At 50.3% G+C, this 26,028-nt stretch overlaps 1 protein-coding gene across 1 annotated transcript; it reads right to left on the minus strand.

Moving 5' to 3' along the window:
- Positions 1-3,103: 3,103 nt before the first annotated feature.
- On the minus strand, positions 3,104-23,008 carry LRRC75B (leucine rich repeat containing 75B). The gene is made up of 4 exons (XM_053993931.1): positions 22,618-23,008; positions 17,895-18,023; positions 14,648-14,760; positions 3,104-4,777 (listed from the first exon to the last, which is right to left on the minus strand). Exons 1-4 carry the CDS (start codon positions 22,873-22,875, stop codon positions 4,255-4,257), a joined length of 1,023 nt encoding a protein of 340 aa, XP_053849906.1. The 5' UTR covers positions 22,876-23,008; the 3' UTR covers positions 3,104-4,254.
- Between the last annotated feature and the right edge of the window lie 3,020 nt (positions 23,009-26,028).

Here is a 26,028-nt window from a genome sequence, read left to right on the forward strand (position 1 = left end):
AGGATGGGGTGCAAGGAATGTATTGTCCTCCTAGATAGGGAGAGAATAACTGCTTTTCTGTTGGAGTAACTGTTCCTTCTTCCTTCCCAGGCACCAATGGCCTCATTAGCTGAGGTGTTGCTCGTTATCTCCACATGGCTGGCTGGGCTTTGCAGGCTGGTGCTGCTGGAGCTCTCTGCTGCTGCCTGAGCCCCGTGGAGCCCCTGCTGACAGTGCTCACCAGCATCTTCAAGGGGATGCTTTACACCTGGTGACTTCTCCTTCCAGCACAATGCTGCTGAAAGGTGGGCTTAAATGTCTCAGTGAGAGCTGTGGTGAGACTGAGCACCTGCTGGGGGGTGGGGAAGGGGCTGTGGTGCCATCTGTGCAGCTGCAGATTCAGCTTCCTTCCTGCTACATGCCACAGGTCCCATCCCAGGCTGACCATCTGCAGCCTGCATGGAGAGGGAGGCTGGCAAACTGAAAATGGTGGAGAGAGAGGCTGGTGTCTGAGTCTTGATACTGAGTGCTGCTCTAAATACCTGAGATTACAGCAAGTAATACTCTCCTGAGGAGAGTATTCAGTCCTGCTGTGTTACCTGACAGGAGACAGGCTCACTGCAGGGCAGGTGTCCCCTGATTTAGCATCAGAACTAAGCTGGTCCCTCTGGGTATCTGTGAGGAGACATGAATTAGCAGCTCACCCCTTTAATACCCTCTGGGAGACCTGAACCTTCTCATTCAGTGGAAGGAAAGGTTCATTTCAGTTGTGTCATCCTCTCTGGTTGGTGAACTCAGCTTTTATGAAAATTGCAGATTTGGGGCCTCTAGGTCTGCTCCTTGAGCATGCACCTCATCTGTAGGGGGCCCAGGAGCACTTCCCAGCTTTGGAGCTGGAAGCACTGTGCTGCCCAGAGCCCCTCACCTATCCATGTGATTAGGAGCTGGCAGGGAGTAGCTGGGTGTGCTGGGATCATTTCTGTTAAGTTACAGCCCATCAAAGTTCATCCAAGAAGCAGTGACAGGACTTAGTAATTTGCATTTTCACATATTTATTCACAACCTTGCTCCATGGGGAGCTTTCTGTGGCAAAGCAACCAAGTGCATATAGAGGAATAAACATGCATGCCACAGCTGCTCAGCTGAACCAGTGTGTTTCCTGCTTTATCTCCAGAGCCTGGAGTTGCCAACTGGCAGGTGGCATTGCCAGAGATTGGCACAGAATTCGCCAGCAAGGGGCTGAATGTCTCATCCCTGTCCTGCTGCGTAGCAGAGCTCAGGCTGAAAGCACAGCTTTGAGCAGGGCTGGAAACAGGCTGGGGCTGAGCCAGGGGCTCTGCAGGGAAGAGCTGTGTCAGGGGCACACTACACACTGAGGGTCTCACCTCATTTTAGGGGGGCTGCTGCTGTTATGGAAAAGCTGTGAAGATGCCTCGATGCAGAGCCCTAGGGGGACAGTGCTCAGAGCCAAAGACCAAATGTTCAGCAGCACTGCTCTCTCTTTGTAGATATGCTCTGGTTCACCAGGCAGCTCCAAGCCTTCATTTAAATGCTTTGTGCCTGAGTTTTCTTCTTGGCACAGAGCAGAGTGCTGCTCTGCTTAGACTGTAAGAGTTTAAGCAGATCTTGCTGACATTTGAAATACTTTTCATTTTTGCCGAAAGGTATTTTGGAAGGAAAAGAAAAAATTAATACCATTTCTTCCATAGCAGGGAAGGAAATGAAGGGCTGAGCTTGGAGAGTGAATGGAGTTGCAGCCAGCTGGGGCTGGTCACTGGTGGGCTTCCCCAGGGCTCAGTAGTGGGGCCAGTTCTGTTTAATGTCTATTGATTGTCTGGATGAGGGGATCGAGGGCATCCTCAGGTGAATTCACAGATGACACTGAGTTGGGTGGGAATGTTAATCTGCTGGAGGGTAGGAAGGCTCTGCAGAAGGGTTTGGGCAGGCTGGATTTGATAGTCCAAGGACAATCATTTGAGGTCCAACAAGGCCACGTGCCAAGTTCTGCAACTGGGTCACAACAATCCCAAATATGACTCCAGGCTTGGGGAAGAGCAGCTGGAAAACTGCTGAGTGGAAAAGGCCAGTGGCATCCTGGCTTATATATGCCATAGTGTGGCCAGCAGGACTGGGTTGTCAAGCATTGAACAGGATACCCAGGGCAGTGGTTGAGTCACCATCCCTGGAATTATGTAAAAGAGGTGCAGCTGTGGCACTCAGGGATGTGGTTTAGTGGTGGGCTTGGCAGTGCTGGGTAATGTTTGGACTCAATGACCTCAAAGGTCTTTTCCAACTGAAACAATTTTAGGATTCTTTAGATACTACACTGAGAAGGGAAAAATGAATTGTGAGAAGAGAGCAGGTGGTGACCTTTGTGCAGGTTAACATGATGGTTATGAGGTCCTGCATCTGTGAGTGCAGATAGGACTGGGTCCAGCATTTGCAGTGTCAGATTGTAATGCTCAGCACAGTGTCTAATCCCACCTTTCTTCCTCAGGGAACTGGTTTTATTTGGGGTTTTGGTGGCTGATCAGAGACACCAATACCTTCCAGTGTCCTCACACTCTTGGTCCAAAGGGAAGAGATCACTTGAAAAATATATCCAATTTACTCCTTGCAATGTCTTGTAAAATTAGTAAAGAGCATGAAAGGTGTATCTATTCCATGTGAATTTGCGTTGTTTTAATATAGGAGCGTTGTTTATATGTGTTGCTTTGAGACTCACAATCAGCAGAGGAAGGCAAAGTTACCATTGTTAATTTAGAAAGATGAGGATTTTAATGTGTTTTTTTTTTTTTTAATATGTCTCATTTCTTTAACTTTTACCTCTTTCAAAAAACCAGTCTGAATTCCTGTGGGGACAGATAATTGAGAGAACTTGACTTATCAGCTAAATCTCATCAGTTTACTTCTACCAGCCCCTTGCAACACGAAGAATGGCAGCCTACCACAAATGAAGTCCCATGTTTCTCCTTCCTTAAAGGAATGAACCACACTGCTCAGTGTGAATGGTCCTGATCATTGGACCTCAGGCAATGATCCTGTCTGATCCTGTCCCTCAGGCACTGCATGAGGGCTCTGGTCCTTATTCCAAGACCTCCAAACAACCCAGATACTCAGACTCTGAAGTGCTTCACGCTCATGTCCAAGAGAACTCTTTATTATGTTTACATAGAGCATGGGCAATGTGGAAAACACCGGAAATTCTGCATCAGTGGCTTGGTTTTTGGACAGCAGTGGAAATGGTGATGCAGCTGCTCACGTCGTGGCTGTATTACGAGGTGTGCAGTGTGCCATGAGGAGCCAAAGCTTTGCGCTTCCGACTGGGAAGCGCCCACCTCTGGCACATTCACTGCTTGCTCCTCTAGTGCCACAGTTAGGTGCTGAGCTGTCAGCTTTTCCTCAATTTCACTTGGAACTTGCAATTGTAGTACCTTGGAACTTGTAATTTTAATACAAAAGCACTTTTTGAAACCAATCCTACTAATCCACAAGATCGTTCCCATTCCCTCTCCTCCCCCTTTCTCCCAATTCCATCCCAACTCATCCCATCCCCCATGCTCCCACCAACACATGCCTCCTTCCCCTCCCTCTCACCCCGGTCACACAGCAAATATCCTGATGCTGCAGTTCCAAGCCATGTGTCCGCCCCAGCCTATGTGATCCAATGGTCTCTGACCAGGTCCCTTTGTTCAGACGTTCATACAAAACACACAATAGGAAAAAAACAAAACAAAAGGAGCCAGACACAAGAGGGAGACACACTGCCGGGCTCCAGCTCTGGCCTCTGAGCCCTTCCACTAAGCTCCACAGCACTAGGCTCTTGGGGTACCTCCTTTCACACTCAAGGCTGCAGGTCCCAAGGTTTCCAAGGTGCATAGGAAAAGGAAGAAAGGAAGTAAACTACAAGCCTGTTTCTGTTTTAGGTTCCCCCCAACCCCTTTCCCTCAACCCAATGGCTGCTGGAGGATATTCTTGACTCCGACAGGTCTTTTCCCGTCTTCCAGTGAGACCCTGCCTGGGGACCAGGTTCACTGTAAGTCACTGGTTCCTCTCTGGAACGTGGGCAATGGGTTTGGCAGCGAGGGGAGGGAGCGGAACACGTTGTGGGGGGATGACAGGCTTTTGTCTCACAGCAGGTGGGGGGGAAGATGTCAGGGAAGGCGAGAGAAAAGAGCCAAGGGAAGCCGGTCAAGCTGGCCCTCTGCTTGGTGTTTGTACTCAAAACTTCTCCTTGGGGTTGCTTCAGCGTGCCAGCGCCGGCCCGTTGTTCAGTCACCTCTCGCAGCCCTGCTGAGAAAAAGCACGTGGCGGGGTGCTTCCGGCTGCTTCATCCTCTGGCTGGCTGCCCTCGTGCCCGCCGGCGATCTCAGAGTCGCAGTCAAGCGCCTCATAGATGGTCGGCAGCGTGGTCTGCTGGCTGAGGCGCTTGCGCAGGCCCACGAGCAGCGGCTGCGGCATGGAGGAGACGTCCACGTTGTTGCCGAGGTCGACCCAGGCCAGGCAAGGGAACTTGTTCATGTCCTTCATGGTGTCAGTCAGCTCCTTCATGGTCGCCCGCGTCAGCCGGTTGCCGTTGAGGGACAGGTGAGTGAGTTTGGGGAGCGCCCAGAGGAAGGGCAGCAGCAGGCGCACCATGTCATCGTTCAGCTCCGTGAAGCTCAGGTCCACCGAGGTCAGGTGCTCCCCGTTGTTCTGCAGGTAGTAGGCCATGCGGTGGACATCCCGCATGCTCAGGGGGATCCCTGACAAATCCATGGAGTCCTGGCTCACCTTCTTCTGCAGGCTGGTCTTCAGGCTGATGGTGGAAAAGGGGAGACATCCAGAGAGATCATTAAGGTTTAAGCATCATTAAGGGGAGCACTCCCACCCATCTCACCCAAGTGAGAGAGCATCTGGGACAGGGAGAACTCTTTAACAACATGGGCTAGAATGTTCAGAAAGGGTTAATAGAGCTCATGGGGGAAACAAGCATTTGCACCATACCTCAGGGCAGACTGTTCTGGGGCTTTGCCTTGTATTTTCAGCACTTACACATAAACTTTGCCAGAACTGGCTCAACACAGGTTGCTAAAGTGTCTCCCACTAGCAGATGTCAAAGGGTTTGTCTGTATGTGCCCATACAGGCGCTCATGCATAGAAAGCAAAAATAACCAAGGCAAGCAAACTTTCCAAAAGCACTGGTTTACTCTGTGTGGGGGCTGTTTGTGAGCTGCCTCTCCAGGTGAATGCCAAGGTCTGTGCTACAGAGGAGAGTGGTGTTAAATGTCTGAGAATTGGATGTTTCATCAGGAAAACAATAGATAGGCAAACTGCACTCCAGGAATGGATTTACTGCGTGTCCCTTTAAAAGCCTTCACAAGCAGCACTTAGTCAGTAAGCAGCACCAGTGGCTGCCTATTTGGGTCTCTGTGGTCAGCAGATCATCTGGGATCTGCTGCAGCTATGAGGAGGCGGGGAGGGCATAAGGGTGCCTGTGATACACCTCAGTGGATCACAGGGGTGAGGGGAGCAGTGCTTGTCTGTCCTGTCAAACAGCAGGGACTGATGTACTGGGGAATTATAATTGGTCTAAGCACACAAGAGAGGTCTCCAAAGGGCCTTGAAGATGGTACTTGAAATCCCTCCACCATCTGGGCCCCAGAGATGGGACTGTGAAGAATTAATCCACCACGTTGCTTGTAGCAGCAGTGCAGTCCTTTTACCTGCTGCAGCAGCAGGTGTCAACTGTGCATGCTGTGGTCTGGGTGGCACTGAGCAAGTCTCCCTTTTCCTGCTAATCCAAGACATGCTTGAGATCAGCTCAGGCTTTTGGGAGCTATATTTCTTCAACTCTCTTGAAAAACAATGTGTGTGTTTTGGTATAGTTTGTCACCAATCACTGGCAGTGGTGTAGCACAGTCTACCACAAAAGAGGGTTCAATTTATCAGAGACCAGCCTGGAAGCTGGAAACATCTCAGGTTTCCCCTAGCACAACAACAGTTATCCTTTTAGTCATGCTAGATATTTTATCTGGGTGTTTGATCTGGAGTACTTGTTCTAGCAGAACAGAGCATCCAAAGCACAGTGCAGGTGTGCATTTGTATGTGTCAAGCGAAACAGGGAGAAATGAAATGGAGTGTGAACCTGAGTGCACAGGGTCCCCTGTATCCACAAGGGGCTGGTACAAGAGATACAGCAGCCTTCTCTGGCCTGTAGGGGTTTAGGATAAGGCTTTCTTGGGAGTGTGGGTAATACAGGATAAACAAGCATAGAAACAAGCCTGTAACTACTTCAGTGCCTGTTCTGTATGAACGCAGCCTGTGGCTCCTGGAAATTCTCTTCCCCAGTGCTGTCAAGCCGTGGCAGATCCTGGGTGGGTGGGGGACACAGAAAGGAGACATGAGCACAGGGGCACGTTCCCCAACCCTAAGCCTTGTCTCTGTCTGACGTTCCTCAGCCGTTCCTTTTTACAAAGCCCCAGGGCACGAGCCTGGTTTGGAGTGGGGATGGGAACCAGGCTGGAGTGGGGACCACTGGAGGGCACGTCTGAGCCGGCGCCGCTCCCGCTGCCGGCCCTCAGCATCCAGGTGCCGCTTTTCCTGTCGTGTCTGCAGCAGCAGCTTTCTTAAAAGGGGACAAGTTTGAAGGGCTCTTGGGGTCCCCTTTGGAGCGACTTGGCTCTGAGTGCAGACAGTGATGACTGAAGGGAAATGTCCGAAAGACAAAAGCAATGTGCTCGTCTGTCTCTGCCCGTTGAGCCTCCCCTCCCCTCCTGTGACTGCCGTGTGGAGACTGCAGTAATAAGTCACAGATCGTGCTCTCACCACAACAGGTACCTTCTGCTGCTCTCCCAGCACCGAGCCAATACCCCAAGGAGGCTTTAATCAAGCAGACAAATTATCTTCCCATAATTGATTCTCCAGACTGGACTGCTCCTGGCTGAATGTACATAAACCCTCCTGTCCTGTGCCAGAGCCCGCCCTCCCTTCTTTGCTGGCTTGTTTGTCTTTCCTTTCCTGTGTTTTTTGCTGCTTCCTTTTGCCCTCATTGCTGTACCTGCCAGGGTGACTCTGAGCCTCCTGTCTCAGGACTGGGGGCTCCCTCCTGTGTTTAAGCTGTTCTCTTGCCTATAATGCCTCTTTATAGGGATGTTTTTGTAGGAGCCTCATCCTGGTGGACACAGCCCTATGCTGCAGCCAGGCCCTCAGCTCTCTGGTAAGTGCTGAAGCATGAGATACAACACCCCACGCATGCTGTGAACCCTGGCAGCCTCCTCCTCGCCTCCCTGGTGTTTCTGTGCTGCTCCAAGAGGCACAACTAAACCCCATCTCTAGGGCAAGACATAGAATAGCTACCCACTCTCTCTACTGCTTTAGAGCAAAATGGGTCTGCAGTCAGAAATGGGTCAAGGATATGTGGGTAGATGCTTTACTCTGAATTATCTGACACTTGGCATTTTTTGGAGGTCTGTTGAGCTCTATTTCTTGCGGGGAGAGGGGCATGATACACAAGCTCCAAGCTCTCAGTCACTTGTGCAGCAGCTGAGAAAACACTAGGTTTATTTCCAGGGAAATGGGTCGTGTATTATCCCCTAATTTCTGCACTTGAAACAGGCTTTAAGATTGCTTCAGCTGCAGAAGGCTTTTTTTCTTTTGTGTGAGATACAACAGCTACTTAGCAACGTGGCTCTTGATGCCTGTGGGACTTGTGGACAGAGGCTGCAGAGCACTGGGGGCTGGATTAACCTACTGCTTCTGCAACTGGTACTCAGGGCACATTTCATTTGTAATTGTGAGGATTTGCATCTAACAAGGATCTGGACTCTGGATGCAGGGCAGCAGACTGTGTTTGTAATATCTGCAGCAAGTCTGGAGAGGAAACAACCCCCCACTCTCTCAAATGCTGGAGAAATGGCTTGCAAGTGGGAAATTCTTGGAAACTTTGAGCAAGAAACAAAGGCAATCAACAGCCCAGCCCCTACTGCCTGCCTGGGGATGCAGCATCCAGTGAGGAATGGTGCTGGCCCAGAGTCCTGTTTATAAAGGATCAGCACCCTGCTTGCAACCCTTGTTCACCCCTGCTGAGGGATGGAAGCTCTTTGAGGTACATGTCCTTGCTTCTCATGTGAAAGGTTTTACTTTGCATTGTTCCCAACTCCCTTCTTGGGGTCTGGCCTTTCTCCCATGGACAAGGAGGCAGTCTTCCTCCCACCCTCACTGCCACTTATCCCCTCCCTGGGTGCCAACTCTACTCTTCAGCAGGCATTACCAGCAGTTCCTAGGCTGCACTTTGAGCCTGGCTATGGGAGATCCACCCTGGATCACTCCAGACAGAGCAGGGGCCTGAGAGACCTGTGGGTGTCTGGAAAAAAAAAAATCCTCTCTGTGAGAAATGTGGACTGGGAAAGAGGTGAAACCATCTTGTGCCTCCCCAGGCTTTATTTTGGGATAAAAATCTTCCTCTTTCCACTAACACCCAGCCAGTGTTCCAGCCTCCTGGGAACTCAGCTAGCATAAGCAAATACAGAGCTGTCTTGAAATGGGACAATTAGGAGACCTGAAATTAATTGCTAGTTGTTTGTCTCCAGGATCTGTCCCAAGAGAATTAACCCTTAGGCCATCTTCCAGGTCCTTCTTTGAGTCCATGAAGCTGCAGGCTTAGCATGTTTGGTTTTTCTTTTTTTTTTTTATTAGCACTGATTCCCATCAATTTCTTGTCCATCAGCTAAATTCTTTGGTGGCAGCATGGAAGGGGTGTAATGGCTCCTGAGTGTTGCCCTGTTGGGACTTGTAGCAGTCACAGTGGTGTCTGGCCCCTTGTTAGCTTTGTGGGGTTTGGGGGAGCTTGTTCAGCCCAAGAATGTTGAAGTTCCTGGAGTTTCAGCTCATTTCCTTGTCTCCATGCTATGGAGAAAGGCTGTGAGGAGACAGTGAGTCAGATAGAATTTTGGTAATCAGGGGTGCTCACTACTTCATGCCTATTTCTCTGGAGAATTACCAGCTTTCTACCCCTCCATCTTTTATTTTTACATTAAATTTCTCTCCAAATATAAAACTTTGCTGATGCCAGAAATTCCCATTAGTGTGTATCCCCTCTGTCATTAACAGGCACTGCCAGTAGTGGCTAATTAGCCATGAGTCAGGTATCTCTCAGCTGCTCTTTCTTGCACAGAACCTCAGGCATGTCTGGATGGCTTCCCTGCTTTGAGCAGTGATTTAGGGGATGGATTCTGAGCTTTTTAATTGCCTACTTAGCATAATCTGCTTGCTTTGCTTCCCCAGTGGCACAGGGTGCTGCTGTGCAGGGTTGGCTTTAGCTGCCTCTAATGCAACATGAAAAAGGAAAGAGAAGCCTCAAAAGTACTAACCCAGACTAACCCAGCCCCAGCTGATGCGAGGCTGGGCCTGGCCCTGCTGTGAAGATGGAGGCAGTGCACAAATAGGCCACTTCCTTGACAAGTCCCTTAGTCACATCTCCATCCTTGTGCCCAGGCTCTTTTGTCCAGCTGTGGAGAGGAGGCAAAGGTAGCCTTTCTCCTATCTCCCTCCCTCTGCAGCTGGGGTGGGACATGGAAATCTGTAGCTGTTGGTGCAGCTGAGAGCCTCTCTCTTCCTGCCTCTGTTGTCACTTTGTCCTTGAAGGTGTAAATATCATGTATTGACCCATGTGCTTGTCAGATCTCCAACTGGGTAAGAGTCACAAAGGCACAAGGTCTCTGCTGATTGCTTTTAACTACCACCTTCCACCCAGCCTCTGTTATTTCACTACTCTCTCTCCACCAAAGTGTCCTGCTTCTCTTGCCTGCCAGTCTTGGCCTTTTTACTCCTGACTCGGGCAGGGCAGTGTCAAGCTGCTGGGTGACCCTTTCTGCCACCTCCAACAACCTTTCCTAATGTATGGGCTCTTGATGCTGCTGGGAACCCTCCTCAGGGGTAGTGTTTGGGATGCTCTGCACTGTAAGATGAGGGCACAATTCCTGCCTCCATCCACAACTCATCCAGCAGTTCATGTCTGTCCATCTGCCATCTCTGTGAGCAGCAGCTTCTTGGAAACAGTGTGTGGGGCAGTTCCTGTACTCCCATATGATGTTTACCATGTGGCTTTAGTTAACTCCCTTGGCTTCCTCTCACTGGAGCAGGAATGATGGTGCCTGTTTACCCTGTTGCATAAGGGTGACACGAAGCTCTAGTTAATATTCTCCTCATGCCATGTGAGGGCTGGGATCTCATTTGCTAGAACTGTCAGCCTCAGCGCTGAGTGATGTTTTCAAGGAAAAAAAAAAAGATGTGAAGCCCTTTAGAGCTGTTTCCTTGAAGTCCTCTAGACACAAGTGCTTTCACTGCATTTTAAAAGTGCATCTAATGCTGCAATGTCTGGCCAATGCACATCAATAACAGAAAGGGAGCAATAAGCCCAGAAGGAGTACTCTGCTCTCCACCTACTTTGGATTAGCCATGACGAAATTCACTCAGATGGGCAAAGTAAAGCTGTGGTGAGATTTGTGAAAAGGAAAGACCACATACATGTGGTGTGGGAGTTAACTCCATACACACACTGCCTTTGCTCTTCCAGAACAGGCCACTGTGTGAAAAATATGGGGGTTTTTTTGGTCACAATTATAAAGCTGTGTCTACTGCCTGCCTGCTTTGTGGATTCAGGTTTGATCCTTTGCACTCAGGAAAGGAAGTAGTTACACTGAAGTAGCCAGCACTGGGAATGAAGCGAGTGGAAGATACATTAAAGTTCCCTGACACAGCCTTGCCAAGACACTTCAGTTGTAATCCAGGGCTTCCTAATCACAGTACCAGACTGTGATCCAGCTCTCCAGACAAAGGCAGTCTTCACCTGATACCCTTCTCCCTCTCAGCTCTGAACTGCAGCCCAGTGTGTCTGGCCTCAAAAAATAATACACCCTCTGCATCCCGCCCTGTTCTGGCAGCAGATGGTGACAGTTTTCCTGAATTCAGCATGGCAAGAGGCCCCAAGAATTCTGAAAACGAGAATTAATAACATCTAAAAGTTCTGCATCTGTCAAAATGCCACAGAAGTGGCACTGATAGCCTAAAAGGTCTATGTCTGTATAAAGGAGCATTTCTTCATCCATTACTCTTTAAACACTAAACATCAATTTCATGAGAAAGTGAAGCTGGAGTTATACAACACTCCAGGATGTATTCTGCTCATTAAGTGGGAGTGATCTATACAACTGTAAAATGGTGCTAAAACTAAATTCCCTCTAGGATATAAAGGACTGAAAACTGTGTAGTAGTTATGCTAGTCCCTGCTGCAAAAAAATGCTGCAGAAATCTTATCCTCCAGCTTTTGAGCTTTCAATTTTAAAACCCCCAGAGTAAATCTGCAAGAGCTTATCTTGCTAGTTTGGTTAGGCAGCCAACCCAAGTAGGGCAGAGCCAGTGGGGTGCAGGCTGTTGGCTGCAAACCTGAGACAGGATTTTGCAGGAAAGAAGCCCCTTCTTTTCAGTGTGGCAAACTTGCCTGCGTATCACCAGGGCAGCTGAAATAGTCTCTTTGGGTGCCTGCACAGCTGGGGACTACAACCCTTCCTTGTACAAGGCATACAGCCACTCCAAGGAACCCACAGGCATGGATGCAGAGGGCAAGTTGCCTCCCAGATTCACCTTCAGCACTTTAGTCAAGCACAGAAACCAGACAGAGCCTGGGCTGGATGTCTCCTGCTCCCTCCAGCTGCTGTTGCATTGAGTCCATGGACCCACAATGAGCTTTCTCCTTCCACATTTCTGTATGGGCTCTGCCTGTGGACTGAAACAGCAGTGCTTGAAGAAATGTCTCTTATCCTTTGTGCTTCACCAGCTCATGGGTGGCTCAGGTGTGTACCTGCTGGATGTGGGTCCCTCTGAGAGTAGCTGGGGATGTAACTGCTGTTAGTTTGTTTGTGACCCACTGGTTTGGCAGTGGGGACAAACACCTGGTGCGTGATCCAACTCCAGTATTGCAGTAGCACATCTCCATAACAGCCCAAATGTAATTAAAACCTGGCAGATGCTCCAAGCTTTCTGTATGGCTGGGCTTGCTAATTATCTCCTGGACCCATCTACCATGCTGCAGAAAGTAGAAATTGCATTTAAGAGAACAAGGGAGTCCGGCATCGGCTCTGTGAAAGCCAGATGCCAAAGCCCAGGAGGCTGCAAAAGCAAGAGGAGAATTTGGTTTCTGAACATGGTCTCCATGCACAGATTCCTCCCTGCTGTCCTTAACCCCCACTACATTTTAGAAATTGCTTCAAAGTATTGCTGCTACACCCATGCTCTGTGCAAGACCAAAAGAGCAGGAAGGGTGCAAGCCAAGGGCACAGGGTTTGAGACAGACACTATAGTAAAATACTCCCACCAGCAGTCAGAGGGAAGTGCAGAATTTGGATCATGTAAAAACAGCCTGCCTAAACAAACTTATGCCTTGGTATCTCCAAATGAAGCAGCTATTTCTTGCCTTCCTGCTACTGGCAACACCCATTTTCTTGCAGCGGCCTCAGATGCCAACTCTGCAGGCGTCTTTTGCTGCAATCTGCAAACCATTTCATCTCCACACTTAAAAGAGAAAGCTCTGCTGTTAAATATTTCATCAAAATTAATTTGTGCCTTATGTAACACATTGTAACTGGGTGTGGTAGCCAGGCAGTGTGGCTCACTTTAGACCTGTATTTCCCTCCATTGCACATTGCCATGTTGCCCTCTCCCTGCTTGTGCTCACAGATGTTCTGTACCTGGCCAATACTTGGGGCCTGACCCCTCTGTGTGGGGTGCTCACTGGACCCAGAGCTCTTCCTCTGGCCACAAACCTCCTCTCTGTTGTTACTGATGGGTTTTCAGCAGTTTGCAGTCCTCTGCTGTCCCCAGGCTATGCAATCACAGGGAACACTTCCAGTTTGACTCTTCCTCCTGAAGTCCAACTGGAGAAGAGGTTTGCCTGCAAGCAGGAGTCTGGAGCCTTGAACTTCTCTTTAAACTTGTCTTGGGAGGGGACAGGGATGAGGTCAGAACTGCCACCTATATCCTGCATCTCCAGTATTCCGCAGGGTCCTACAGGGAAAATGGCATTGAGTGGGTCTGGAAAAGGACTCGCTCAGTTCTGAAAGCTCAGTCTTGCTCTGTGCTGTGGTTGCTACCTGCAGAGCAGCACCAACAGTCCTGCCCTGTGGGGTGAGAGCGCTGGGTGTGCTTGGCTTCTGGCAAAGTGTGGCTACAGGTGCAAGAGGCAGATGGCCTGGAAATCATGGCATTAGGGATTTTATTCCTTGAGATGCACTGGGAACCTGCCTCTGAGTCAGAATGAAAGGTATGATGGAAATGACAATTCTCATGGGGGATTTTAAGTTGCTGGCACACACATCAAAGACCAAAAGCATCAGAAAAGCCCAAGGCCATTCTCAGAGTGCTGCTGATTTTGCATTTCTTTTTATCCAATCCTGCATTTATTCCTGTGAATCTAATGGGGCTGACATGAGCTCTTTTCTTAGTCATTTCTCTGTCTTTTCTTCAGCAGTGGTGATCTGTGTCACAGGAATAGGGTTTGCTCCAAGAAAATGACAAGAGGAGGGGTGGATTTAAAAGACGTGGGGATTACTCTTTATCTGGGCAGAAAACCAGCAAGAGGCAAGGAGGGAACAAGTGTGGGTGTCCGAATACACTTCTAGTAGTGAAAAGCAGCTGCCATCCAGTAGCTGTCAGTGACCAACATGCTCTGAGTTGGGTTCTCCGTGCATCTGCACCATCCCAGGGCCCTCTCCAGGTGCTGGCAGAGAAGTGGGAGGTAAGAAGGATGGTCACCTCTCTGCCAGCCACCCCAGAGTGGTTCCTGCTGAATGGGGTGATCAGCAGGCAGTAGTGCCTTGTAATGGGACGCTTTTCCCACTGTCAGGGAAGCGTTAAATTAGGACAAGGTGTGATGCAGAGCTGGGAACAGCTCCGTTTGGCACATGGGTGTTTTTGCAGGCTGGCAGCCCTGGCCATTCTCCTGGGGCCAAACACCCTGCAGGCCCTGCAGGAGGGGGTGTGTGTGCTGTGCACTCGGGGGGATTGGTTTCAGTGCGCTTCGGAGAGGGTGAGGAACTGTAACACCACACAGAAAGGAGCAAATGGCAAAACACATCCAAGAGAGGGCTGCTGGGGCTGGGTTTTGGAGGAGGCTGCACTGCAGCTGCTGTGCACTGTTTTCACTCCTGCCTCTCTCTGAGGAGGGTAGTGGTGAACAGAGAGAGACTTCGCTTTCACAGGATTTCTCCTGAGAGAAGCAGAGAAAAGAGAATCAAAACATCATTCGCTGCTCCTGTGTTTGCACCCATGTAGAATGTAGTATAGAGATTGTTTACCCAAGGTGATTACTTGATTAGATTTTGGTGATGGTGTTTTAGATTCATTGACCAATTAGATCCACGTGTGTATCAGGACTCTCAGGAGAGTCACGAGTTAGTTAGTTAGTGGTAGTTCTTGTTAGTGTAATATAGTGTAATACAGTTATAGTAAAATATAGTTTAATAAAGTAATTAATTAACATTCTAAATCATTAGACTCATACACATCATTCTTCCCAAGTGTCAAGGATCACTTTTAGTATAGTGGCAGGCTGGGATGGTGCTTGGCTGCAGCACCGTCTGCCCAGGCAGATCCCCCTCTGTGCCCATCCACACGGTCCCTGCCGCGTTCTTACCACACTTGGGACTTCCTGCGGGGCATCCCGTGCCGGTGCCACTTCGAGTGCGGGGTTAGGTGGTAAATCAGCTGCCTGCAGATCCTGTCTGAGGATTTCCAGGGGTCATATTCCTGAAAGCAAAGGGACAACTTAAGACTGCCTGCACCATAGCAGAACATGAGAAAAGGAGGAGGGCAGAGGAAGATGGGAAAGGAATAAAGATGGCAGTGGAGCAGGGTCATGTATATAAGGGAGCAGATGAAGAGACAATGAGAGAGGAATGGTGAGAAGGCCTGAGATGCCTCTGCCACATGCCAGCTCCTCCTGGGGTGGAGGAGGAGCAGGAGGAGTTCTGCACTGCCAGGAAGAACCTCAGCCCAGCCAGCATGTTCCTGCCTAGAGCAGGGCTAAAATTTCACATCCTAGCTAGGAACAAGTGAAACTCAGAAGAGGGGATCATTTTCCAGGGCTGTGGCAGGGGTGACTGACAATGCTCTGTTGCAGGGACCCTTACACTGCCAACTCCTTGTGTTACAGGACAGTGCTACATTTCTATTAATTACCTTGTTGCTGTGCTTCCCCAAACTCCGTGTCCGGACTATCTGGTACCCTGAAGTGGAAAGGGCAGTAAGTGGCACTCTTGCCCCATCCCCAAGGTGCTTCTTGTTCCTCCTGCAGTAGCACACTGACTCCACAAACTCCTGTGCTCTAGCTGGGACATGTCAGGACAGGGAACTTTGGCTACTTCCCCACAGTCCATCTTATTTCCTTGCAGTCCACTCTGCTACTGGAGGTTTGAGTTTGGGAGCTTCCAATGCCAGCAGTTCCCTCCTGCTCCTGCACTAATTTGTCAGGAAAAGAAGGCACCCACATGGTTGCTGCCTGCCTGGGTTATTTTTGCACACGTTCTTTAGTGCCATGACTTGGAATAGAACCTCTTCCTCTGCTGAAGCAGAATGGCAAATGGCAGCTGCTGAAGGCTGGGACTTCTGCTTCTCTATTCTATTTTCCAATTACTGACATTCACCTGCATTCCCACCCCTCAGCCCTCCAGCCATGGTGCCACATGTGCATTTAGGGATTTGATAGGTGAACACCCAGTAAAGCTGTCAGGGAATGCACTGATTTATTCCTTCCTGTGAGCAGTTACAGCGCTGCACTGGGGGCCAACAGCTGCTCTCTGACTTTGCTCAGCAGTCCCTGAACCAGCTGAACTCCCCAGGGATGCACTGCCAGCATGTGGCAGTTCTCCTGTGCCAAGGGGAGAGGGATCCCAGCCTTCTGCTCAGCTGAGCATCCCCTGATCCCCACCCCAGCTTCCCTAGGAACCCCATAGGGACTGGCCCATGCCTTTGGCTTAGGTGCCTTGTTCTAGACTGGCAGGGCTGGCAGGGCTGCAGCTGGCACTCTGCTGTCACCTACAACAGCAAACCTCTCCAAGTGGGTGCACGTGCACACCAGGCTCCAGTACAGCAGCTGGCACAAAGCCCTGCGAGCGATTGTTGGCTCACAGCTGAGAGTTACCCTCCTGTTCTTTCCTGTGTCCTCACTGATTTAATTTCCACTGACAGACTGGGAATTGCACTCAGCCTGCTTGCCTTAATGCAGTTACACCCACCAGATGCTCAGCCAGGGTCGGAGAGGGGACGTGGCCTGGCATTGTTCTGGGAAGGGTGCTGGTGCTGTAGGTACTGAATTTCTACAAGCACTTAATTAAACCTCTGTTGGCTTTGAAGGGCAACCCAGGTGCTCAACATCTTCCTTAGGAATGGGGAAAACAATTTCTTATGTAATGGTATGGGTGTCAGTGCATCCATAAGGCATGAAACTAGAGTGGGGGGATAAGCAGGTGTATAAAAATGTGTTATCTGCCAAACACAGGGGTACTGGATTAGAGCAAGATCCCCTCCTGCTGCCTGCCCTGAGGAGCACTGCACAGCACGGGCTTGGAGATGGTCTGGTAGAACAGCTGGAGATGAGGTCAAGTGAAGTGTGGTTAAAGAGATACTACTGCTACAACCCAGCCCTTTGTTCAAATGCTTACGTGAATTACACAGACATTACACTTGCAAAGGTTTTTTTTTTTTCAGGCTGCGCTGCAGCCTAATAATGATGATTAAACTTTGGCTAAATGTGGTTTGTCTATTGAGACATGACTGGTTAATTGTTATCAGTGAGCCTCGGGAGATGGCAGAACAAGGTTAGAAATGCCACTAATCTACACCAGGCATTCGGTGTATTCCCTGGGGCACTGCTGCTTGCTCTGAGCTGTGTGTACTTAATATCTCTCTTTGAATAAAGAAATTCACTCTACTCCTCTCCTCATAAAGCAAACATGACACTTGCCAAGCCTAATGAGCAAATGGGTACATTGCAAATCCAAGTGTCTGTGGTGGCAAAGGGTAACAAATAGATGCTGGTTGTTGCAGTGGGACTGGGACATCTGTGATGTTTGTCTGTTCTCAGCCCTGCCTTTCTGTCTCTGCTGTCCTCATCCTCTGGAGGAAAGTGCTGTAACATGCAGAGATACTGTGCACATAGCACATTTACTTCCTGAATCCCAGTGGCAATATATTCCTGCAGCACCATTCTCCACAGGGAACTCTGAGAGCTTATAGGGGGAAATAATGCTGGGTTGAGGTAGTTACATATGGCAAAGGGCTCAGGAAGAGAGAGGTGGTTTTCCTGCAGAGATCTCTACTCTCCTCTGCAGGGAGCTCCAGGAGCCCCCCATGAGCTTTAGCTGCTTTGAACCCCTGTGATACCACTCATTGTGGCTCTCTGCCCTGTTCTGGGAAGGGTGCTAGTTCTGTAGGTACTGAATTTCTACAAGCACTTAAACCTCTGTTGGCTTTGAAGGGCAACCCAGGTGCTCAACATCTTCCTTAGGAATGGGGAAAACAATTTCTTATGTAATGGTATGGGTGTCAGTGCATCCATAAGGCATGAAACTAGAGTGGGGGGATAAGCAGGTGTATAAAAATGTGTTATCTGCCAAACACATGGGTACTGGATTAGAGCAAGATCCCCAAAAAGTAATTTCCTTGTATCTGTGCACATAGCCATCCCCTCCTTCAGCTGCATTCATGTTCTGAGGTAGTTTTAACTGATTTCTACAGAAATATGCCCCACAATCCATATGCTGCCACTCCCAGGGCCACTCTGCCTGGCTCTGGAGGATTGATTGCAGCACCAGCTGCCCCAGTAGGGCTCTCTGCATCAGTGCTGTGCCACAAAGCATTCACTGAGCTGAGGGAGAATTCACCTTTTTGGGACATTGCAGATCTCTAGCAAGGCTCATCAGCAGGTCATGGGAGATGGGATCCACCAAGTTGAGGAAAGTTGCATTTTTGTAGAGCACTTCATTGAGAAATGTTCCTTCCAATCCTAGGTCCTACAACAAAAACAGACAGTCAGGCACACAGGCTTCCTCAGAGCTATATCCAAGGGATGTTCTGAAACCAGAAAGTAAATCTGATGTGGTGCCAGCTGGATGCCCAGTACAGGAAGTTATCCAGCAGAGGTGAAGCAGCCATGTCTGACCCAGCATTAGTGTGCTGGGGGGTGCAGGCAGCCAGAGAGCTGAATGAGATGCAGTGTTAATTTGAGCTCGTCCACCTTATATCCACCTACCACAGGAAGGTGAGAATTCTATCATTTCCAGGCTGGCTGGAGCCTGGAGAGAATTAACTTCAGAGAAACACAGTTTTGTCAGTCTCTATGTGTGAAACTGCTGAAGAAGCCAAGCAGGAAGGCTGGCTCTAAAGCTGCTTCTCCAGTCTCAGCTTTTCTGGAACAATCAGACCTTTCTCAGGTATTTAAATGCTGCCATACACCCTGGTGCTGGCTGGCTGAGCAGAAGTCCTGCCCACTGTATGAGTTTAGTTGTGCTGTGAATTTCTCAGCAAGAACTAAGCACTGGTAAGATGGGGTGCAATGGTAAATTTAGAGGTGGCTTTACACCACAGTCAGAGGAACTCCTCTTCCATCTTCCACAATGTGAGTCAGGGGGACATCTGTGGTCCATGCAACTTATCTGTGTGGACCAGGGGATGGGGCACCTTTGGAGCTCTGGGAACAAAAAGCCTTCCCAGGGCCAGATGGATAACACTGCAAAGAACTAAGCTGTTTCTTGCTAAGAGGAAAGCAAAGAGCCAATACTGATGCAGTTATTACAATCTGAAGGTACCACAGAGCTGTGAAAAACAAACAAAATTTTTAAAAAATGTGAGAAAGAGAGATCACATATTCACATCAAAGTGCCTCATGGGCAAAACAAAATACCCTAGGAGTAGAAATGTAGAACAGAAAAACTCCCTAGTAGGGATAGTGCTGAGTTTGATTCAGTTGACAAGGAGGGCTCAGCTAAGGGAGGAAACAAGTCTTCTCCCCATTCTGTATGCAGCTGACAGGAGAAATGAATAAGCAAATGGGTGCCCCATATGTTCACACTGCTCTACTGAGTGTGTGTTTCAGGCATTACCCAGTGACTGAGAGCTAAAAAAAAAAAAAAAAAATTGAGTGAGAGGGGGGGAAAAAGCTGGATGTATGCACATACATCACCAACAGGGACAGAGCCATAGCTGGTAGAGGTTCAGGATCTTAACTCCAAGCACCAATCAAAGCCAGTGCTGCATCCTGCTCTGGATATGCTGGATTGAGCAGAAAGCACAATCCCAAAGAGACCCTGGCTAGAGACACAGGAAGGGAGAATAGATTAAATACTTTACAGCCCATCACTCTGTGTACACAAATGAGCCCCGTAAGCAGGCAAGGAACCCAAGCAGTGCATCAGCCCTGAAGGACAGACAGCCACAGCTGGATATGGGCCAGGAGCCTACCAAGGCATCGTGCCAGTGTCTCCCTCAGCCATAAGGCTTCAGGGAAATGGAGCCTCCCACACCAAGTGTAATGTGCACAGATGAAGAAAGCTGCCGTGAGGATGGCATGCCTGGCCATGCAGCAGTGGATGTCAGAGCAGTAATTAAACTCCCCCAGTTGGAACTATACCATTAAGATGAATCTGCATTCCCATTAGAAATCCTGCCTGCGAGGGTTTTGTAAGTAATATAGCTGTAAATGTTCACTTCACATTGATACTCCATAAATTCTTAGCCCAGAGGCATTTTTCAGCTCATCTTACTTATTTCCCTCTTTCCCTCCCTCTCTCTGTCATTTCTTGGAAAATTCTGTACCAACTAAAAGGGGGCTGCAGACAGCAGAATATTATAAGTCTTGCCAGTTCAGTTGGCTTAGTGCTGTTGTCTTAAAAACGACACTTTGCCATCGTCTCAGCACAGCGAAAACGGATTATACCAGACTTTTTGCTGGTGTAAGTGTAATGTCTCCCTGGGCTTCAGCTGAGTGATGCCCACCTAGATCAGCAGGAAAGCTGATCTGGCTTCTGCTGGTGGGCATTTCTGGGGTAGATGATGTGCAGTGGAGCTGTCCAAGTGTTCATGTACAAAGCACACATGCACCTGCAGTTTGCAGCTGTTCTCCATGCAGCCTTCTGAAATGCTGGGATCTCACATCGCTGTTAGTGGATCTGCTTCTGCCTGCCTTGCTTGCTTTACATTATCACACCCTCTGAACATCCTAGGAACAGTCTGCAGCCTTTTGAAATCTGCAGACCACAGGTGAAAACCCCTGGCAGATACATCAGCAGGGTACACCTGCAGGGCTGGGCAAGGAAGGTGTGTGCTGGGAGCAGCAGAGGCACACATGGGATCCCATGTCCTCCGGTCTGGCTGAGCTGTCTGCTCACCTGGGCAGGCTGCAATTCTAGTCCCACAATTTCTCTGCCTTCCCTGGGGTGTTTGCACCCTGGCCCAAGGCACAGTGATGAGGTGTGGTGTTGATATCCTCCCTGCCCACTAGAGTGAACAAGGTATCTCTCTTTTTACAGGTAACAAACAGACCCTCACCTGGGACACGATAATCCGTGACTCCCGAGAGCGTGACACTGCCAAGGTAAGGAGGGACACGCTGGGGACCAAGCTAAGGGGTGAACACAGCTGTGGAGTGAGGAAAATCTGTGAGTTAGGAAAAAAGGCTGATCTGAAGCTGACATTGGACACGTGAGGAGGACTGGTGGTGACTACATGACCCCAGACTGGGTTTCAGCTGGGGGTGTGGTACATGTTAGTGGTATAAACCCTCTGTCTCTGAAACCTCTGAGTGCTCAATGAACCAGAGGCTTTGGGGTGCTGCTGGATGGGTCCCATCTTGCTTGGCAGAAGATGCTGTGATTACAGGATGCATGTCCCACTGTTCTGTCGTGAGCAGATGGGCAGACACTCACTGTTTCAACATGGCCAGGCAGAGATGGGGACCAGGAATAACATGGGGAACTGGAAAGGCAGCAGGCAAAACATGAATGTTCAGGACATGGTAATTCTCAAGCGCAGATGTGGGGAAGCCAAGTGTTTAACTGATCTTGAAAGGAGCTTAGAAATGACCCTCCATTCCATATGGCCCTGTGACTTAGCACTCAAACCCTGTCTGTTCACAGATGGACCTTCTGGAGACCTCCAGGGTCTGTGGAGGGTTTCAGTGCTTCAGTCTCCAGGAGAGGTGCTGAGCACTACAGAAAATGACATTCTGTAATTCTGGCCTCTGGCAAACCCTAGTAAAGTCTGTTCATGTTGCATTGCCACATCCATGAAGTGAGTGGTTGCCTCTCTTTCCTCACAAGCTTCTTGCAATAGTGCCCCTCCAAAACTGCCTTTGAAATCTTATTCAACCCTTGTCTGCCATAGTGGTGCACACACAGAGGTCCTCTGCTGTGAGTTTATCTGTCTACATGCGTGGCAAAAGAGTGTGGTGCTGGTAACAATCTCCAAGTGAATGCTAAAGTAGTGGACAGGAAAAGCAGAGAGGTAATTTTTGTTCCTGCAAATTCTTACCTGTGAGCGTGTAACTTCCTAGCCCGGAAGGCAGTGAGCAGCGCTGTCAGATGTGTTGTAAAACCCTGGACATGCAGAGCAGACAGGGCTGTTCATGCAGCTCCCTGCAGCTGGTGGTGTGGGTGAACAAGCATCCAGTGAGCCAGCCCCTGCTCCACTGCACTCACACCCAAAGGCCACTTGCTACCAAGGCAAGAATTAATGTATGTCCCCAAGATGAAGTTAGATGATCGTTAGCTAATGAAGCAACATGATAAGCTACAAACTGATGGTGTTTGATGTCCACATCAGAGGTGGGCTTTTCTCCCTGTGCTACCAGTTACAGAGTTGCCTGCAGTTTGGGGCAGCTGAGTTTGGCTAGAAAGTGATGGTAGCAGTGAGCAAAGGAGGAGATGGCTCTGTTCCAGCAGCAGAGCTCTGTCCTCAGCATCAGTTTGGCACCACAGTGTCTGCACACTGGCTTTTCTGTTCCTGAATGACGGCAGACTGAAACATGCTCCCACTGATACACTGACCCCTTTACCTCTCCTCTCAGCCCCGATTGTCCCAGAGGTGCCCTCCAAAACCATTTTGGGTTTCCCAGACATATCTCAGCCAGTCTGTCTGAGTGGCCGTAATGGGATGTGGTGGCAGTAGGGCGGCAGTGGCTTTTTTCAGGAGAGGCATCAGTCCTGAGCACCCGCGGGCTGGCATGGAGGGGTGTGGATGAGTACAGCCCAAGCTCGGACCCCCCCTTCTCCTGCGTGCAGCTCAGTCCCGCTCGCAGCTCCCTCCCAGCCCCTCTCTCTGCCCCCGGCAGCCGGGCCAGGCACCTCTCGCCCAGGCTGGGGGTCGGGGAGGTGACTGGTGTCGCCTGGCACGGTGGGCACCGAGCGGGGAAAGGACCGGGGCACGGAGCGGCGAAAGGCAGCACGAAGAGCCCCGCCAAGGAGGGCTGCACACCCCAGCGCCGGGGAGGGGGCTCCTGCAGCGCGGCTCCCTGCGCCAGAGCGCCGGGCGGCGGCTGCAGCCCCGGCCCCGCACGGCCCTTTGTCCCTGCCCTGCCCTGCCCCGCCCGGGCCCGCATCCCGCGGCAGGTACCTTCCTGAGCAGCCGGAGGATGTGCACGGCGTGCTCCCGCTTGTGCTCCCGGATGGTGGCCTGGATCTCCCGCAGCCACCCCACCCGCCGCACGTAGGGAGCGGGCGAGGCTTTCCGCAGCACCCCGGGCAGCTTCTGCGGGTGCAGGAGCAGGGAGGAGAGGTGGAAGTCGCCCCGGCCGCTCTCCAGCCTGCCGGGGCAGGGCTCCTCGCCGCTCTCCTCCTCCAGGCTGCTCTGCCGGCTCAGCCGGGAGCCCATGGCCGCGCTCCGGCCGCGCCGCGCCGCGCTCCGGACCGGGCGGGCTCGGGCTGTGGGCCGGGGGAGGCGCCGGGGAAGGCGGGGGGTCCGGACCGCCCCGCCCGGCCGGCCCCGCCCCGGCTCCCCGTGCTCCCGACGCTCCCGCAGGAGCAGCGCCCCGGGGCTCCGGTGCTGCGGGGCTCCGTGCTCAGCACCCGCCTCCAGCGGCCGGGCAGCCCCGCTGCCTCTGCGCCCCAGGCGCCTCCTCCTCCCGGGTTTGTTCTGCCGGGAGATGCTCGGTGGGGAAGACAAAGAGAGACGCGGATGCTGCCGAGACTGCTCCTTCCATCCAGGCATTTTTGGGGAGCTATTTTATTTCTGGACAAACTCTTTGAACATCGCAAAAGGTTGTCTAGATTAATAGTAGTTCAAAACACACCATCTGCAGGGACTGCTTCTGTGGGCTGTGTTTTGTCTGCTGTTGGACCCAGAGGAGGTGTTTTACTAATCTAGAAAGTGGCAGGAATTTTGCCCACCACCCGTCATCTGCAACTGATAGTACGATGCTGGCACTGTTCCTCACCTGCTGTGGGTAGAACTGTTTCCTTTGTATGCCATCTTCCCTCCTCCAGCAGTGCACAGCAAGTTTAGCACATGCTTTTCCTCAGACAAAATCACTGCCATCCAACAGGATGGGAAAAAACAAAGCCTGGGTCCCATCTCCAGCCACCGAGATCTTGCAGGCAGCTCAGTCATGCTCCCAGCATAACCAGTGGCTCAGCCTGACCTACTCTTTGGAATTGGAGCCATAAGCTGACTTCTGTTCAGCACTATCACCACAGTGAGCCCAGGTGCCCATGGCAGACTGTGAGTCCTGCAGGCAGAGCAGGTGTCTGGTCGCTGTAATGTGAGGGCACGCAGCTATAGGAACAACCTGGGGTTCCCACTGCCTTGTGCATCCATGGACAAGCATGATCCAATGCATCTGTGGAAGAATGTTGTGGCTATTGGTGGGGGAATGGGGATGGCCATGGCTTTTTGTGGTACAGAGCTTGCAAGGATCATTTTCCTTCTCAACCTTCCTCTGAGCCATGAATGGGGGTGGAGATGTGGATGCTTTGCAGCCTCTTTCAGATACTCTGCTGGTGACCCCTGTCTGGCTTGAAGAGACAGAGACAAGAAGGGGCTGGACTCAATAGCAACCTGGCTAATGCATTAATTTTGTCAGTTTGTGCAGCTCTCTAACCATGGTAGGCCAGATTCTGAAGGCCCTTCTCAGAATTTTACTCAACAGGTGACCAGACAAAAGCCCTGACTGTCCATCTGCCCATTTGTCCCCTCCCTGCCCTGAGCACCTGCATGAGGGAAATTAGCATCAACAGATCTTGAGATATGGCTGAGACTGACTCAAGCGAATCCCATTTGGAGGGAGTAGATGCTGAGTAAGGACTTCTGGATCTGGTCAGAGAGCTCTGAGAGAGGCTGGGTCAAGAGAAAATCACTCGTATGGGGTGCAGTGTTACAGCTGCAGAATTGTCACTGAGAGCAAAGGGAAGGACAGAAAGTGCTGGAGCAATGGGTAAAGGTGTCAAAGGAGGGGTGCACGATGGCCTTTCCCTGCTGGACAGGCTGCCACAGATCCCTGCTCCTGCCTGCCCTGCTCTGAGTGCCGCTGGAAGGAGCAGCAGCGATAGTGGATGCGGAACCAAAGGATCAGTTCATCAGCACAATGGCTTTGTATGGCTCAGTTGTCTCACACCTTATCTCTGAGAGTCAGAAGGAAACGCAATCTGCAGTTTACTCAGAGTGGGGGTGAAACCAGGTGGATTGTTCTGAGGCAGTGGGAGAACCAGGGCACACAAGTGGCTCGGAGGATGGCGCTGTTACCAGGAAACCCCTCCTCTGCATGTGGCTTGGAAATATCCTGCCACAGAGCAAATCCTCTTAACAAACAAACAATTGCAGGGCAGTTCAGCTGTCTCCCGGCTGTGCTTTAACACTGGGAGCACTACAATAGCAGGGATAATGGGAGCTAATGAGAAACACACCAGTGCTCCACTTGGCGTCACTGAAGGAGAATGCCTGGCCGGCAGCTCTCTGTAGACTGAGATAATCCTGCCCTATCTGTGTGTGCTTCCAAAGGGCACACGACAGCGAGTGGATGCACTTCTATAGCTGAGGTGGTCAGCAAGGGGAGGAGGCAGGAGTTTTTGCTTGGATAGAGTGGACTCTTCTGTCAGAGTCTGCATCCTCCTGTCCTAACGCAATCCTAGTGAGCCAGTAGGTGAGCATGCAAGACCCGGGAGATCTCACTCTACAGGGATGTCCCCACCTTTCTTTCATCTCTGCTGCAGTCTCAAGGGCACCCATAAACTTTACATAGAGATAGATCAGCTCATGAGCTTGTTTGGTACAACAGAGTGGGAACTGGGGCTCTCAAAGACCACAAGCTGTGGGTTTGAGACTTGGAAATCCCATCCCCGTGGATATTTTAGCACCTCTCAGAAGGTGTTATCTTGTTTCTAAACTGAATGCGGGGTACATGGTGCTGCCAACTGCATCTAGCTGGGTGCAGCATGACTGAGTTAATTTTACCAAAAATTGCTCCTAGCATGAGAAATGGGAAAAATGGAAAGCAGAGATCCTTTTGCTATTCACTCAAATTCTGTGCTATAAGCACATCTCCTCATCACCCAAGTGCCCAGGAATGGGAATGTTCCCAGTTCCTTGTCTTTCAGGCAAGTGAGGAGAGCTCAGATCAGTGCCAGCACAGAAGAACTGTACAGGATCAGACCACAGGTCTCTTTCCCCTGGGATCCTCATTTAGCAGTGGTTAATAGAGGATGTCCAGCAAGGAGGATGAAAACAGGGGGATGTAGGTCAGTGTGTTGCTGGGTACTCTCCTTACCATCAGCCATCCGTAGCTCAGGAATTTCCTGAGATGTGGATCTCTGCATTTAATAGTCTTTTCAAGTTTTTTCCTAAACCTTTTTTTGAGCCTGAGAAAATTTTGGGTATCCACAGCAACTTATGGCACTGTTCAGCTGTGTGAAGTAATATTTACTTTGTTCTGAATCTGTCACTCACTGTTTTCATTTGATGCTTTTGTAGCTTAAATATTGGAAGAGGCAGCAGGCAGTCATTCCTCTTTCATTTTCTCTAAGCCACTCTCAG

This window comes from Vidua macroura, chromosome 18, assembly GCF_024509145.1.
Source record: "Vidua macroura isolate BioBank_ID:100142 chromosome 18, ASM2450914v1, whole genome shotgun sequence".
NCBI lineage: Eukaryota > Metazoa > Chordata > Aves > Passeriformes > Viduidae > Vidua > Vidua macroura.